The sequence below is a fragment of the Quercus robur genome, chromosome 8 (genome assembly GCF_932294415.1).
Source record: "Quercus robur chromosome 8, dhQueRobu3.1, whole genome shotgun sequence".
Taxonomy (NCBI): Eukaryota; Viridiplantae; Streptophyta; class Magnoliopsida; order Fagales; family Fagaceae; genus Quercus; species Quercus robur.
In genome coordinates this window covers 5,509,655-5,527,824 of record NC_065541.1, presented here as the reverse complement: position 1 = coordinate 5,527,824, position 18,170 = coordinate 5,509,655, and the positions used below count along the sequence as shown (strand labels likewise).

At 33.7% G+C, this 18,170-nt stretch overlaps 1 protein-coding gene across 1 annotated transcript; it reads right to left on the bottom strand.

Moving 5' to 3' along the window:
* Nucleotides 1–609: 609 nt before the first annotated feature.
* On the bottom strand, nucleotides 610–15,762 carry LOC126694288 (cellulose synthase-like protein E1). Its single transcript, XM_050390447.1, has 8 exons — nucleotides 15,437–15,762; nucleotides 13,707–14,025; nucleotides 4,086–4,226; nucleotides 3,723–3,854; nucleotides 3,105–3,317; nucleotides 2,792–3,016; nucleotides 2,352–2,699; nucleotides 610–1,363 (listed from the first exon to the last, which is right to left on the bottom strand). Exons 1-8 carry the CDS (start codon nucleotides 15,706–15,708, stop codon nucleotides 809–811), a joined length of 2,205 nt encoding a protein of 734 aa, XP_050246404.1. The 5' UTR covers nucleotides 15,709–15,762; the 3' UTR covers nucleotides 610–808.
* Between the last annotated feature and the right edge of the window lie 2,408 nt (nucleotides 15,763–18,170).

Below are 18,170 nucleotides of genomic sequence, written 5' to 3'. Positions count from 1 at the left end.
TGGAGTATAGTTTAGGGTGGTAAAGTATAATTTCCCCTATTTTATATTTGTGATTCAAACCCATCTCTCCCTCTTCACTATATATGTGTAATTATTCAGTGCTCTTGGTTCACAACAAATATGTACTCCCCTCTCTAACATATAATAAGCTCCATTATGAATTTAATAAGTAGGATCCATTGTTACATAGGAGAAAGGAATACACATTTATTGTATTCCTAGAGCACTAAATAATTTCTCTCTCTCTGAGAGAGATAATGAGTAATAGTGGCAATTATACTATTACCACAAGACTATCACTTGAACTTCAAGTCTTCTGATTCATTAGAATTCAAGTGATAGTGTAGTAATAACAGTGACAATATTTATAATTTGGTATTCACCTTGTTCGTTAATGTATAGTCAACTATAGTCTTTCAGGTTCAGTTTATCCTACTGACATCTTCACCAATGGTTTACCAATTTATGCATTCGCTGCTTTATACTCTAAATCGATGTCTCCTTCGCCAATCAATTTGTAGGGAGTAATGACTCTTAAAAGAAAAAGGGTTTGTAGGGGTAATAACAGAATATGTTCATGCATAAATCAAGGGGTGGTGTTATGCAACATTGATATGCAAAAATTGTACCTCTATAAATATCAGGTTTGACTTGTACATATTTTTGAATTATTCTCCACGTGTAAAACCAAAACCATACATGTAAATTTACATCAAATCATCAATATATAAATGTGTGCTCTGTTCTAATCAGAACACGACACACTTACAGCCAAATAGCTCTTATTTCACATATGAAACTGAGAAGATTAGTACAACAATGTAAAACTGATACAAGCCAATAGAGCTAATACAATTGATTTGGCTGCTAAGGAGCTTGGCAGCTTACCCTTGTCCTTCCTCAGGAAAAGGGCTTGGTACATAGGAAAGTTGATGAGAACCAAAATCCCACAAAGAACAAATTGCAAACTCATTGTCTCGTAAACTCTTATGATTCCTTTACCCATCAATGCTTCTTTCAACACCCCAACAAAGCATACTAAATTTATCATTGCAAGTGTTGATAATATTGTGAACATTGGAGTGGAAGTTCCAAACTCCATTATTTCTTTCTCATATCTTTGGGACACATCTTGGTCAGCTATCTTGGTTGAGATTACAAATCCTGATTCAGCAAAGCCTAGTAACTTTAAAATGGTGTCCATAAAGCCAAAGAGATAGGAACTTGTTCTCTTGTAAAGCCACATTCTTTGGTTATTCCACCAACCTAGGATTGTACCCCCACACCACAGAAACTCGGCTAAGGCACAAATGTTTTTAGCAGATATCACATATGCAAATGGTATGAACCATGGGCTTGAGATCTGAATTGACAACACAAAACTTTATCACATACATTTAAAAAATAAAAATAATAACTATAAATAATCTTCTAATAAACCAAAATATGAAATTTTATTCATCTAAAAAAATAAATATGCAATTTCTATACATTGAGTTTGACCTGGATGATATGTTGCCTAATCCTCAATATTCCACTACCCCCTTATCATATTTACCTTTTATTTAACTAGACTTTTATCAAGTGGTTTCTCAAAAAAAAAAAAAAAAGAAAGGAAAAGAAAAAGACTTTTGATCAAGGATGTTACACGTAATAAATTAATTTGTATGTTATATAAAAAAGAAAAAGAAAAAAGAGGCTAAATTTCAATTTAGCTCCTCTAAGTTGACCTATTTTAAATTCTCTCTCTCTCTCCTTTTTATTCAATTTCACCGTTAAGTCCACCAAAATAATGTCATTTTGGAAAGTGAAAAAAATACTAAAACTAATAACTAGATTATGTAGAACTAGACACAATAACTAAATTAAAAAACAAATATGAGTTAATGATTGAAATGAAAATTAAAAATGAGTCAAAGTTTATAATTTGTAATTTATCCAAAAAAGCATAAAAAAAAAAAAAAATGTAAAGGTTTGTAGTTTACTTTGTCATTTATATCTAGAGAAGTGCTATATCCACAACAAATTATAAGTTGTTAATTGTTATTGGTTCAAATTTGAACTTATCACTGAGATTACTTTTTTATCCCAACAATAACAACCAGAACCAGTAACAACCGGACACTTAAAATTTGTTGTGAAAATATTACGAACATTTTATTTCTCTTACGTTTATCATTCTTATGTTCACGTGTAAATTATTATTTCCAATATTTATACATTTTTTTTTTCAGATAGCACTATTAAGATTAGGGGAAAAGTTGAATTTGTTGCTACAGTTTTCCCCCTATAATGTAAAGCAAATAAAATAAGTCAAAACATTGTAACAAATAAGAAGCAAAGAATCACACCTGTGGAAACAAGGAAATTCCTTTGAGGAGATAAAGTGAAGGGATGACAGTGTAATATAGTGTTGCCAAGCAATTAGGAGCCCAAAGACAATAGACGCAATATCCCATTTGAAGGGCCAAGCTAATCTTTCCATGTGCATACCAAGCAGGACTGTACCTAGAAAACAAAATCTGGAGATCGCCTTCAGACCATCTCTTATGCTGCAAAAGTGCATCAGGGAGTGTAGTTGCGGCTATTCCTAAGAAAGCCGTTCTTGATGGATTAAAGTAGACTGATTTCCACCCCCGACATTGGATTGATAACCCGGTTATCACATCTTCTACTGGACATCCATATAGCAAGCCCATCTGCAATCAAACATCAATATATGTAAATTAAGAATGTGTTTTGTGTTTGTTGTGTGTGTGTATGTTTGACAGAGAGAGAGAGAGAGAGTGACCTCTTTTCCCCATTGAGTGTTTTGGTCATAGGTAGAGCTTGCAAGACCCTTAAAATTTTTTTCTAATTCATGAACACTGTCTTTTCTCCTTATGTCATTCAAACTACTCCAGTCAGTCTTATATTCCTTACTGAACTTCCTCCCACATAGAGTGTCTCTTCTGTGAAAGCATCCAGTTCCAATATATAAAGGGCCTCCACAACCATCTAAACCATGGAATTCCACCTTTATCATCAAGCATTAGAATTTAGCCAGATTAGCAATTTAATAAATATGATCTAAAAATTCTTTGATTCGACAAGTATTTACCCACCTCAGTTATGACTCTCATTGTAGCATCATATATTTCATTCCTAGTAACATTCTTAAAATTCTGGGGAAACTGCACAAAAGCAATCTCATGGCCCTTCTCTTCATCCATGAAAAAGCATAATGCATCTCGTACAGAATGTGAATTGTTTGAGTACATATCACAGTCCACATTAAGAATGATTGGTCCATTGCTAATCTCTGATGACACTCTTATCTGCACAGTGAAACATTAGAGGATAAATAAATCAGTGATACTTGAAAGTTCACCACAATTTAGGTTGATGACTGTATATTCAAGAGAGAGATAATCTGCCTTCAAGTTTAGTGCCAAACTTGGGAGTACTTTCACTGAAAGAAAATATTAAAGATTACAGAATTGAAAACATTGTCAGTATTACTGTTATATTTGCCTGCCCATTGTGCTATCATTATTATCATTATGCTTGTTTTAGTAGTCTTATTAATAGTCATAGGATTAGCAGTACTATTCCTAGTAGGTCTAGAATTCTGTGCCTATGTTGTAACTAAATTGTATGGTTATATAACTAACTTATTTCACTGAGAAAATAACTATACTTTCATACAATGCGTGTCATTTGTCTGCAAGAATGCACATTACCAATGCATTCATTGCTCCAGCTTTGAAGTTGTGGTGATGTTGGGGTCTCTTCTCGCGAGCCAAATAAACCAGAGTTGGCAACACAAACCCATCTTTATCTTTGGCATTGGGGTCTCTCCCATCAATTAATATCTGAAAAAAAAGGCTCAAAATTTTAACAGTACTTAAAGCAAAATTGATTTGCTTGAAAGTGCTTATAATTCATAGGTGTATAGTGTACTTGATTTTCATGCTCTATGAAAAAAGATAGAATTTTGGTTTGGCAAAGCTAGAAAAATACATGTGTTCAAATTTTATATGCTGACCAAAGAAAAATAATATTACACATTGATCTTTAGAATTAATGAGATAGTAATAACATACTTGAAGAATTGTGTCATGGTCTCGTTGAGAAGAATATGAATCCCATTGAGAAAATCCTTTGTGTTTTGAGCGTAATTCTTCTGGGATTTCAGCTAGCTTGGCTGCATTTTTGATTCGATTCTCCATTTCGTCATATAATTTCTACAACATGAACATGGATATAGCAGTGACTATTAATTTCAATTAACAATGTGTCAACAGTTGAAAGACAAGTAAAATCTTGATGGGTAAAATTCTTTATAATTGAATTGAAAGGAAGTAATTAAAAATATAGATTTAAATTTCGGAAATAGTTTAAATGGTTTAAATAAAGTATGAAACGTGTGTGTATATATATATTTAGATAGTTTCAACCTATGACGCCCATTTTTAATGATAGCTCTCTATTATCAGACCAAGATATCGATTGGTTTTTAGTGTAGATAGGAATTGAACCCCAGATCTCTTATATATATATATATATATATTACTAATGACATGATATTCATGAATATATTTAAATTGTTAATGTAAGGTTGAATTTATTCAACCATCTAATTGGCTTTATTCCGTGCCAAATTTGCTTGTAATTCAGCATTTAGTAACCCTGTATTTAGGTGGGTTTGTTGTAAGGGTAGTGAGTGAGATAGAGTAAAGTTTGCTCAAGAGTGTGCAAGAAAACAGAGACTCGCGGCTGGGACTCGTGGGTAACTCGCGGCTGCAAGCCGCCAGAAGCAGCACACGTGCCAAGCATGCTGGAAGATGAACAGTCATGCTGGAAGATGAACAGTCATGCTAGCTGGAGCACTACAGGACAAAACAGGACAATTGGCCATACGGTTAACTCGCGACTGGATCTCGCGACTTAGTCAAGCCGCGAGGTCAAACCGCGAGCCACCCCTATTTTGTAAAACTTGACGTTTCACATTCCTCTCCCACTCTAGTATAAATACTCCTTTTACCCACGATTGAAAGAGAGCTTCCAGAGAGAATTTTGAGAGAGAAACCCTAAAGAAAAACCAGATTGTTTCACCCACAATCTCTACCTTAGAGTCTCTTCAAATTCCTCAACTCTCTTCCTCTCCATTGTCAAATCCTTGAGAGGCATTATACCAAATCTGGTTCTCACCATCATCATCACTGTGAGACAGTTGTTTGGATTTCTGGGAAGCAGTTAGGAAGGAACCAATCTTCATTGGTTGATGCTACGGTCTAGTAGCGGAATCCGGGAAGCTAGAAAAGAAAAAGGTTCGGCGCAACCTCGTTGGAGCAAGAAGCTTGGAGGGCTTAGGTGCACTGGGTAGATTAGGCTTGGAGGGTCTATTGCTGTCCTTGTATCCCAACTGTATTTTCTAGTGGATTGTTTACCGCTTGGAGGGCGGCGGAGAGGTTTTTCGCCGAGGACTTCGGTTTCCTCTTCGATAACACATCGCATGTTATCTTTGTGTTTGCATCTTCCTTCCTCTCTATCTTTGCCTTTTTATTATCTGCTGTGGTTTTATTTTGTTATGGCTTAGATAGTCTTGAACCAATTTCGTATTATAGCATGTGTTAAGTTTCCGCACACTAGTTGTTTGACATATTGCTTGTATCGGTTAAGTTGTAATTTGGGGGTCTAAACGTTCAAGGGTGTTTATACACATAATTGAACTTTCAATTGGTATCAGAGCGGGTACACTTGTTGTGGTTTAAATACCTAAGTGTGATCCTTGACCCCTTGTGTTTATTTGCCATGGATTGTGCTTTGTATGCCTCTTTGCATGATTTGGTTGGTGATAAATGTATCATGCCACGTGTTTGTGAAAATGCCTCTATGAGTGTTAATCCTAATAAGTGTGATGACATGTTACTTGAATCTATGAGTGTTGTTGACAAACTCTTGAAGAAAAATGCTAAGAAGTTTCAAAAGAATTTGAGCAAATTATTTTGTGAAAATGATGATTTGATTGCTAAGCTCAATGAATCCAACAAATTGGTTGAGAAATATAAAAAACTTGCTGAAATTTCTCTTGAAAAGCTGAAAGAGTTTGAATGTTTGAATATGGACTTGGATGCTAAACTTGTTTTGTCTAACAAACTTGTTGATGATCTTAAATGTGAAAATGAATCTCTTAAGATGCATGCCAAGTGTTTGATTGCTGAACCTATTGTTAAAAAGGATGAAAATATTTGTTGCAATAATGTTGTGGTACCCGATTTTGTGCCTAGTGTGTGTTCTACCTTAAAGGACAATTCGGTGTACATTCCTCCACATAAAAGAAATCAAAAGGTGGAGAGAAAGGCTGTTAAGTCAAAGCCTCTGTTTAGGTCTCAACCTAAGGCTTTGGATGGATCTAAGTTTGTTCCAACTTGCCACCATTGTGGTGTGATTGGTCATATAAGACCTCAATGTCATAAGTTGAAGATGGAACAAAATCATATTGCTAGATCCCTTCCCAAAAGGCCTAGTGGACCTAAACACATTGTGTGTTACCATTGTGGTGCCTTTGGTCATCTAAGACCTCAATGCTCTAAGTTTCATGCTGTTAAAAGAATCAAAAGAAAAGAAAAACTTGAGCTTCTTGGAAGTTGTCCTAAAAAGGATAAACTAGATTTTAGTGATAATAGCATGTTGTTAAAGAAAGTGTTTAATGCTCTTAACTCCTTGTCTATGTGCATCTCTGGTTCTCATTCTTCCAACCCTCGTCTCACTTCTCATGAGACACTCATTCCAAACAATTGTTCTGTTTGGATGAGGAAGGGTTCCTATGGTTGAGCTTTTGTTCCTTTAGTCCTTGATCTAATTCTTTCGATCTTTGTAGGACCCTTCATGCATTAGATGCTTCATTGTCATGCATTTGTGCATCATGCATATCTTTATATGCATTGTTTTGTTTTTGTTTTGATCTTACTTTTATGTCTTTGGTTTGTGTGTGTAAAAATCCAAAACCACATAAAATGTAGAAAATCAAAAAGTTTGATCGACGTTGTTGAGTTTTGTCTCAAAACTTGTTTTGCCTTGTACCTTTGTGCTAATGGCTTTGTGCATTTTCGAGCATTGCTTGTTTCTTTGCACTCATATCACTATGGGAGAAATCTTGAAATCTATGTGATTGTTGTAAATAGATCTTCAAACTTGTCATGAATGATTAGTGAATGGTTATGTTGATCTTGAAACTTGCATAGACTTGTGTCTATATATCTTCCCACTCTTTATTTTTGTTTTTTGCTAAGAAGAGCTCACCAAATGTAAATCTCCAAATGAAAAGAGATATTGAGTTGCAAAAGCCTGTCGCACATTCTAGTATTCGACTAGGAAAAAGGGTAAGCGACCTTATATTAAAGAGAATGTTTATTCAAAAAGCCAAAGGCTTGTTCATTAAAGTGAAATATCAAATATCACTCTCACAATGAGAGGTGATTGTCTCAAGAGATCAAAATGATCAAATGTTATGGAGTCAAATGTAAAACTCCAAGATATGTTATCAAGTTTTGTGGGAGGTCATATATACATATTTCTATAATTGAGATAGATCACTTGATCTAGTGCTAATTGTGTATGCCTTGGTTGAATTGATCATTGAAGCTTCACATTAGACTAAGGACTATCTCATTGTTGATATCCACACACAACACACAAGTTTATGTTCAATAAATGCCATATTCATTTGTGTGATTGTACTTGATGAAATGTGTTTTCACATGCTCAATCTTTGTTAATTCAAGCGCAAAAAGATTTTTGAGTGTTTTAGGTGTTTTTGGAAAGTATTTTGTTAAAAAATCTGAAATTTTTCAAGAAACCCAGTTTTGCCCTGTTTTGGCGACTCAGTCGCGGGTAAGTCAAGTCGCGAGACTCAGTCGCGTCTTCGCGGGTCATTTTTGGCAACTTGTTCGCGAGTGGAAGGTCCAGTTGCGAGGGTTACTCAGAGATTTTGGCGGCTCAGCTCGCGACTCTCTCGCGGGTAGACCTTCCAGTCGCGAAAAACACTTAGAAAAATTTTCAATCTTTTGTCTTTGAGTGTTTTAGCGGCTTGAACTGGCGACTTTGTGGCGACTCACTCAGTCGCGAAAATCGCGTGTTTTGCATATTGAGGGTTATTTTCAAAGTTGTTTTCAAAAAATTTTCATTTTTCCCTCCTGCATCATTCTCTTTGTTCTTACCTTCATCTCTTACCCTTGTTTCTCCTTGACCCTTTGTCTATTCCTGACAAAAAGGGGGAGAGTATACTCTAAAGAGTATGTCGGAGTGTTTTGTCATTTCTATATGACTCTTGTGCACATCCTTAGGGGGAGAAATTCTATTTCTCATGTACATTTGTAGGGGGAGAGATATTCCATAGGGGAGATGCATATACCAAGGGGGAGAAGACATTCTGTTTATGTTTGTTTTCTTGTATTGCATCGTGTTTGTGTTTTGGACATGCATATATCCCTATGCTATTGTGCTTCATTAAATGCTTGTTCGGATGATCTTTTACTTTGCTATGTGATCATTGTGGTCATTTTTATGACTGTTTTGGTGTATGATCAAGTTGCTCACATGTTTCACATCATGTTTACTTGATCGCAATTTACTTGTTACATTATACTTGTCCTTTTATTACTTGCTTTACCTTAAGGGTCTAATGTGTTTTGTGCAAGTGTTTCAGGTTACAAGTATATATGTTCCAAGTGCATCACAGCTTATCATCACTTTGAACGGGAGAAACTTTATACACTTTTAGTTTATATTGTTTAAGTTTATATTCAGTTATATTGTACTTTGTACCCATGTGCTTTTGTAAGCTTTTAGGGTTAATGTTTTATGCATAGTTTGTAGGCTTTATGGTATGTACCTTGCTTAACGCAGCCTTTATGCTATGTTGAAATCAGTACTTTAATCTAAATGTTCTGCATTTTGGTTTATGTACTGTCACTCTTGTGCCCTTGTAGGATTGTTCCTAGATGCATATACCTTGTGTGTTATGCATTGGTTGAGTGTTGAGCATACAAGTGTCTTGCCTTGTGCTTGTTAACTTGTATGTCCTTGTGTTCATTCCAAGTGTGAATGAGCACTGTGATCACTACCTTGTGGTGTTCACTTGGTTAATCAAGCCATGGTTTGTTTCTTAACTCCATCTTTGCTTGATCACATATTGCCTGTTTCATATGCATTTATAATTTTCTGCTTACAATGATCATAGTGTATTGTTGTGTTTCAGGAGTATTATGTTCATATGATTCAAGTGCTTCACAGCTTCTAGAGTTAGGTGTGAGTGAGTTTTGTTCAACTGTTCCCAACTCACATGTTAAGTCTAGAGTCTGTTTTAGGGTTTTGTCACGGAATAGCCAAAGGGGGAGATTGTAAGGTTGAATTTATTCAACCATCTAATTGGCTTTATTCCGTGCCAAATTTGCTTGTAATTCAGCATTTAGTAACCCTGTATTTAGGTGGGTTTGTTGTAAGGGTAGTGAGTGAGATAGAGTGAAGTTTGCTCAAGAGTGTGCAAGAAAACAGAGACTCGCGGCTGGGACTCGCGGGTAACTCGCGGCTGCAAGCCGCCAGAAGCAGCACACGTGCCAAGCATGCTGGAAGATGAACAGTCATGCTAGCTGGAGCACTACAGGACAACTGGCCATACGGTTAACTCGCGACTGGATCTCGCGACTTAGTCAAGCCGCGAGGTCAAGCCGCGAGCCACCCCTGTTTTGTAAAACCTGACGTTTCACATTCCTCTCCCACTCTAGTATAAATACCCCTTTTACCCACGATTGAAAGAGAGCTTCCAGAGAGAATTTTGAAAGAGAAACCCTAAAGAAAAACCAGATTGTTTCACCCACAATCTCTACCTTAGAGTCTCTTCAAATTCCTCAACTCTCTTCCTCTCCATTGTCAAATCCTTGAGAGGCATTATACCAAACCTGGTTCTCACCATCATCATCACTGTGAGACAGTTGTTTGGATTTCTGGAAAGCAGTTAGGAAGGAACCAATCTTCATTGGTTAATGCTACAGTCTAGTAGCGGAATCCGGGAAGCTAGAAAAGAAAAAGGTTCGGCGCAACCTCGTTGGAGCAAGAAGCTTGGAGGGCTTAGGTGCACTGGGTAGATTAGGCTTGGAGGGTCTATTGCTGTCCTTGTATCCCAACTGTATTTTCTAGTGGATTGTTTACCGCTTGGAGGGCGGCGGAGAGGTTTTTCGCCGAGGACTTCGGTTTCCTTTTCGATAACACATCGCGTGTTGTCTTTGTGTTTGCATCTTCCTTCCTCTCTATCTTTGCCTTTTTATTATCTGTTGTGGTTTTATTTTGTTATGGCTTAGATAGTCTTTAACCAATTTCGTATTATAGCATGTGTTAAGTTTCCGCACACTAGTTGTTTGACATATTGCTTGTATTGGTTAAGTTGTAATTTGGGGGTCTAAACGTTCAAGGGTGTTTATACACATAATTGAACTTTCAGTTAATATGAGGATTCTTTTTAGTTTTTATTTTTAAGAAACCATTTATATGGTGATTCAATATCATTAGAGAAAAATTTTCAAAATTCAAATTCACTTTATTTTTTAAATATCCATATTAACTATAGAAATTTATACTAATATTTCTTCTTTAAATTCCTTGATTTTAAATCCTCACATCCAAATATTATCTCCTAAACAAATGAATAATGATAAATAATAAATCATTTTCTATTTCAAGAGATGTAAAATAAATATAGACCATTGACTATTTCACGCTTCTTATTGTATATTGTCTATACATATCACCCAATTACGTTTTAATAAAATATGGACATCTAAAAAATGGTAGACATTGCTCGTGAAATTATGAACTCTCAACAAGGAATTAGTCTTGTGCCACATAAAGTGGTACAACAAATGCCACAACTCGCCCATGCACCATCATCCTTCCACCAACCACAACTCGCAACATGGGCGAATTGTGGTATTTGTTGTGCCACTTTATGTGGCACAAGACTAATTCCTCAACAAGAGTAAGAAAACAATTAGAGATAAATATATGCTTTAGAGTGTGTTGACTGTGTTAAAACTTAAAAGTCTCTTAAAGAGCTCTAGGGCCTAAAAAAGTTCTAGTAGGAATTTGAACTGTTTGATACCGAACACCTCTCTACACCTAGACCTTTGATTGATCTAATTGGATTCAGGAATAAAAATAAGTACTTATAAAATAATAAGTCAAAAACACACTTTTATAATATTATCTATTGTTATTTATTACATTTAAAAGCTTTTTTTAAAAGCTTTAAATCAATTTGGTTACCATATATTTAAAAAGCATTAAAACATCTAATTATAGTTTTGTCGAACACTAACAACTTTTTAATAAAAACTTTTTTTTACTAAAATTTTTATAAAAATTTAAACTTCAAAATTTTATTTTAGGGATTTACAGTTCAAGTGTTTTTATTTAAAATATACAGTTTAAGCTTAAAACTATAGGCTTGTTTGATAATAAATTTCTAGTAACGTTGTTTATATTTTTAGGAAATATGTGTTGGTAAAATATGTGTGAGTGAAAAAGTGTGTAAAAATACGTGTAATGTTGTTTAAACACTAAAAACTATTGTTTAAACAACAATAACAAACACGCTTAATGAGTTTCATCGCAATGCCTCATGGATGACTCCATTGCTATGATAGTAATAATACTTACCATTATAATAATATTTTAATAGCAAGCATATATAGTTGGCAACACAATCATTATCCTAAAAAAGAAGAAAGAAAAAAGAAAAAAAAAAGTGAGTCAAATCTTTGCCCTTGACCAACTTGTTCACAATGCATCATGGATGACTCCACTGCTATTATAATATAAATAGTTGGACTACACTCTATTATAGTAGGAAGCATTAAAATTGTGACTATTATAATATTGTCACAAGGAAATTGAGGTTTTCTCGATGTTAGCTCAATAGATTTGGAAGACGTATTATAAATTCGAAGATCTCAAATTCCATTTATTAGACTATTGATTTATAAACTTTTCAAAGAATTTTATAGATAGGAATTAGAGTATTTTAACCAGATGCTTGGATACCACTTCTTAATATATATATATATATACACACACACACAAATCATGGTTGGTAAAACATGGTTGGTAAAACATGGTTTGTATCACATATAAATCATATACAGCAGAAAATTAACAGATCTATTTCATTCGCAATTGATAACATGTACTATGTAAATTTCAGAATTTAAGAATAAGAAAGCGTACTTTGGTGTAGTGAAATTAAAAACCAAAGATTAGAAGTATTTGGGAACACTTTTAATCTTCACTCCAATTCCACTTATGCTTAAGAAGTGTGGTTTCTCAATCAGTTTATATGTATGTGTTCAAGGGAGAATAAGAGCGTGGCTTACACTGACATACACACAATTTCATTCAATTACAAAATTCTTTATGTTTCTCTCCTTATATATAACTAATTATCTAATTGGGTTAGCCTTTTGATCCATTCCAATTGGGTTTTAGTATGTGGCTTGGAGTGGGAACAAAAGGGACAAATAAGACACTAACTCCAATGGGTTTTGGCCCTTTCTGTCAACTCTTGACAAGCCCAAAATTACCATTAATTATATTTAATATCAATATATAAATATAATTGCACTCTAGACCTTATTAATAAATTATATTTCAAGACTTTATTATACATTCAACATCTTCATTAAAATATTCGTAGTAATATAAAGTCATGAATGTCGACCGCCGCTTTGAAGATTATTACATCTTAATCCTTGAGTATTTGGTCTAATTCTTTAAGTTATTCATCATATATTTATGAAATCCAATTTCATAAATATATACTTTAGTAACTTCTTATTAAAGTAGTTAGGCCTAACACTCTGAATAACCAAACCCATAAAACTTATCTCAAGGAAATATTTTATATTTCCGTTAAAAGATTATGAATTCTATTTTGAGAATATATGTTCCTTCAACACTAAATGTAACTGCCCAATATACTGAGATTTTGATCATGACTTTAGACTTCACTCCTGATATATCAAAGTAACCTACACTTCATGATTATGTTCATTATTCTTTCAAGATTAAGAGTTAACGTAAATAGAAGTCGTGAGATTTATTATTCATTTGACAGTCGTTAGTAGAATAATAAATCTTACAACAATCCAGTTCAATATGTCTTAACACTTAAAATATATCAACATATCAATTAAAAGTCTCCACTTCTATGATCAAAACAAATCATCTTAGTTGATATATTATAGTTTTCACAGATGAAATGTCCAATTTCATCACCGACTACGAACTAAAATTATGAGTTTACAAAGAATTTGTAATTTATATTTTCTGTGACTAAATCACATAAATCACATACTATGCATCTCATGGACTATATGATAATGTCCAAATATTCATGTTACCATTATTTTAGATAATAATAAAACAACTCTATTACATAGAACATAATATCAAACATAATGTCATATATGACATCATATAATAGGATTTAAAGGCACATATCCTAACTAATTAACTAACTAACTAACTAACTATATATATATATATATATATTATCTTTGCATCTGAACTACCACCGCCTTCATTTTAAAACAAAAAAAGAAAATTCATTTGCCATAATCTAATTTACCTTTATAAATGATTCTCAAAAAAAAAAAAAAAAAAAAATTTACCTTTATAAACACCAACTCTTTGGACTGATTAGCATCAAGTGGGTCATCACTTGAGTTGAAATATTCAGCTGGTGACCTTGGCTCCACCTTGAATTTCTTGCAATATGGTAGCCAATGCTTAGCAAAGTGAGACGCTTCTAAGAGAGCATAGAAGGTAAGATCTGATCCACCATCATCTGAAAGATACACACCTAGCTTTTCTGGTGGATAGTCATATGCCATTACTGATAGAACAGTATTGATCACCATCACTGGTGGCTCCATCACTGGATCCGCAGTGCACACAAATATGTCCACCTTGGGCAACTCTTTTTCATGCCTGTTTTGCAAAACATTCATAATTATAATAAAAGTGAGAAATTTTTTTAAGCAGATTGTTATGACATGAACAATTTTGATTGTTATGAAATGGACAATTTTGAGATCAACAAGTTAGTTTGTTGAAACTCTCTCTAAAACATGTTCATTATTGATTAGATGACACATATTATGTTTGTGGTGGGATAGTGTGTAAGTAATGTAACATCACTCAGTAATAAAAGATCAATAAATTTGTTCCAAGTTTGGTTTACAGTTTACTTGATAAAATATAATAAATCTCAAAGACATTGGATTTACTTCAATATAAAATATAGAAGGATTAAAATTGTTACTAAAATTAAAATGTAGAAGGATTAAGAAAAATAATAATTAAAAAAATATATTTTATTGATCTTAAATCTAAATCCAAATCTAAATTTAGGTATCTAAACAATGAAATTTCAAATCCTTCATTTTTTAAAATGACCCAAACAAGGCATTTCAAATCAATGAATTTCAAATCAAGGCATTTCAAATAAATGAATTTCAAATTCAAATCCAAATCCAAATGTCGTCATCCAAACATAACCTTTTGGATAAGGCTTACAAAATCTTTCTCTAATTACCACCTTCTGGTTGATAAAGTTTCAATCTTTTATCTTGTCTTGAACTTTTTTTCCCCTTGCAATATACATATTTCTCGTTTTGCTCGTAACTTTCACTTCATCTAGGTAAGTGATATGAAAGTATGGCAATGGAGTTCCAAGTATATATAGATGACGAAGAAAACTTTTAGGAGGTGTTTGGTATATCCACTCAAACACACATTTTCAATTTTTAAACAACATTATATGTATTTTTTAATACTTTTTCACTCATACGTATTTTCACACATACTTTCAAAGAATAAAATGCATGTACCAAACATCCCTTTAATGGTTTCAAAGTTTTTGACTCATATTTTATTTTTGACTCATATTTTGTTTTTGACTTTTTGGTAGTTCTCACTGCAAATTTAGCACGACAATAAATTGGTTCAATGCATGGTTGTCACTTCTCACGGATAGAATCTCTGAAAAAAAAAAAAAAAGTGACGACAAGTACATATCTAGAGGTGAAATTGTACCTTTTCAATAAAATATCCTCAATCATTTACCAATAACTGCTTTATGGTAACTATTTCATCAAGAAAAGTAGAAAGAAAGTTCTTAATGCTTGTACATTACACTAAAGTACAATCCATTTAAAGTTGAGCAATAAGAATTTCATGAAATGCATAGGGACATATGAAACAAGTTCATCCTCAACTACTTCATCAAAAAAGAGTTAACCCACATCAACTAACAAATACATATATAGAATACTATGCTTTTTAAGTAGAAATATGCATAAATATATTAGGTTTATATCAGATGGAGGTAAAAACAAACCTCTGAGAGAGCCTGTCCTTGAAGGTGCACCTATAGACTTGGTTCCACCGGTGGGCTTGAGTTAGGACCCAGTAAAGTCCAAACCAGAACTCAGCTCCAAGCAAACCAATCCAACCCCGTCTCCCATCTTCACCTTTTCTTGGTATATGATTCACTCTATAAATCCAAATCAAGCATATGCCCACAAACACAGAGATCATAAAGAGCCTATAGAGGACTCTACCCTTAGCTCTCCTTGTTTCAAACAATGGAAGATACCCATCACTTCCCATCTTTGTCTCTGTGTTTCTCTTCAGCTAGCCATTTTAATCTACTATTCTATTATTGTACTTATATATTTAAAGGAATCTTTATCTGTAGTACTTATGCCTGGTTCATGTTCAACAATGATGTCTAAGGAAACAATATAATACTGTCCTTCTCAGCAAAATATATATATATATATATATATATATAGTGGGCTCCAATGTTGACTAGTCAAAGTTGTGGAAATTGAACGGACCTAGTCCAAATTTTTAGGTGGGCTCTGTCCATTTTGCTTAAATAGAACCAAGTCTACAATTTTTATTTTTGTGCGACAAGTTAGGAAAGCAGATTTGAATTCTGATTTTATCTATGAAAAGAAGAAGTAAAAAGGTTTTCTTTTCTATGGAAGCAATGTCTATGTCACGTACTAGACCCATGTGTGCGAGAGGAGAAAATATAGACCTAAGAGTTTATAATAAAAAGAGGTGCACAGCTTGAATAAGAGAAAGTCAAATGGACAATTTTACTTAATTCCATTTTGGAGAGACGGTCTAGGGTCCGTTTGGATTGAACTTATTGTTACTGAAACTGAAACTGAAAACTGAAAATTGAAAACACTGTAGCAAAATAATTTTTAAATGTGTAAATAGTATCGTGGGACCCATTTTTAATATTTTTTAATACGTGAACAGTGTATGCACAGTGCATAAACAGTGCATACACTGTTCATAACAGTAAAATTTGTCACCCAAAGTCAACAAATGCTGGCCAAAAAAAAAAGAAAAAAGGAGAAAACGTGAACTGGAGAAAACGCGGACGCACAGACGCAGAGCCCAAACGCCCTCCTAATCAATTATCGAAGCCCATATAGAACAGTAAAGGGAAATTGACTCGGTTCATAATTCAAAATTAGCAAAAAAATTGTTTGCTAAATAGTCAATCTCTTGGTTTAATGACCTACTGTTCATGAGTAAAAAAATTAATTGAAATAAAAAATTCAACAACTGATTAAAATATTAAATTTTTACTCAATATTCACAATTATATCGACAAAACCATTTTGGATCTTTTCTCTCTCTCAAACATATCTAAACTCAATGTCAATCAAAATACAAACTCAAATCACAATTTTAAAACTAATAAAATTAGAAAAAAAAATAAAATAAAGTCTTTAGCCTTTGTCATCCGCCGGCGATCTTTGAGAGAGAGTGAGAGAGAGAGAGAGAGCATCTGATCTATCTTGGAGTGGTAGAGAAGAAAAGTGTAGATAGAGAGAAGGGAAAGAATGCGTGCAAAGAGGAGAAAAAAATTAATAAAATAAAATAAAGCACCATGCGAATGAAAAACAAAATAAAGAGATCAAGGAAAAATAAAGAATAAGAAATTAAAATTGGGAAATGCTACCATAATATTTTCATAATACTTTCACAATAAATTTTAAGTGGTGGGTTGTTACTAGTTAATACTGGTGAGAAATAAAGAATAAGGAATTAAAATTGGGAAATGCTACCACAATATTTTCGTAATACTTTCACAATAAATTTTAAGTGGTGAGTTGTTACTAGTTAATACTGGGGAGAAAAAAAAATTAAGTGGTGTGTTCAAATTAAAATCAATAATAACTTACCACATATGATTTGTTGTAAAAGTATTGTAAAAATGTTTAGAACGTAGCACTTCTCGTTTAAATTAGATGATTCTACCACTCATTATATCATTGCTACAAATGCTCCACTAGATTTGTTAAAAAAATATGATTGGAAAATTTAAAAATATTATCGTTGGGAGATTTAAAAAATATATTTGTTGAGAATTTGAAAATTATGATGAATGAAGGAAGATTGAAAAAAAAAATTAAAAAAAGAATGAAGAAATAATATTTAAATAGGATATATAATTTGTTGGAAAATGTATTTAAAAAAGTAGGTAGGCAAAAACACTTTTGAACGGTTAGACCCCCAAAAACCAACTTAACCAACACAAGCAATATGTCAAACAACTAGTGTGCGGAAACTTAACATATGCTATAATATGGAATTGGTTAAACAACTATCTAAGCCATAACAAAATAAACCACAGCAGATAATGTAAAGGCAGAGATAGATAGGAAGGAAGATGCAAACACAGAGATAACACCAGATGTGTTATCGAAGAGGAAACCGAAGACCTCGGCGAAAAACCTCTCCGCCGCCCTCCAAGCGGTAATCAATCCACTAGAAAATACAGTTGGGATACAAGGACAGCAATAGACCCTCCAAGCCTAATCTACCCAATGCACCTAAGCCCTCCAAGCTTCTTGCTCCAACGAGGTTGCGCCGAACCTTTTTCTTTTCTAGCTTTCCGGATTCCGCTACTACACCGTAGCATCAACCAATGAAGATTGGCTCCTTCCTAACTGCTTCCCAGAACTCCAAACGACTGTCTCACAGAGATGATGATGGTGAGAACCAGGTTTGGTATAATGCCTCTCAAGGTTTTGACAATGGAG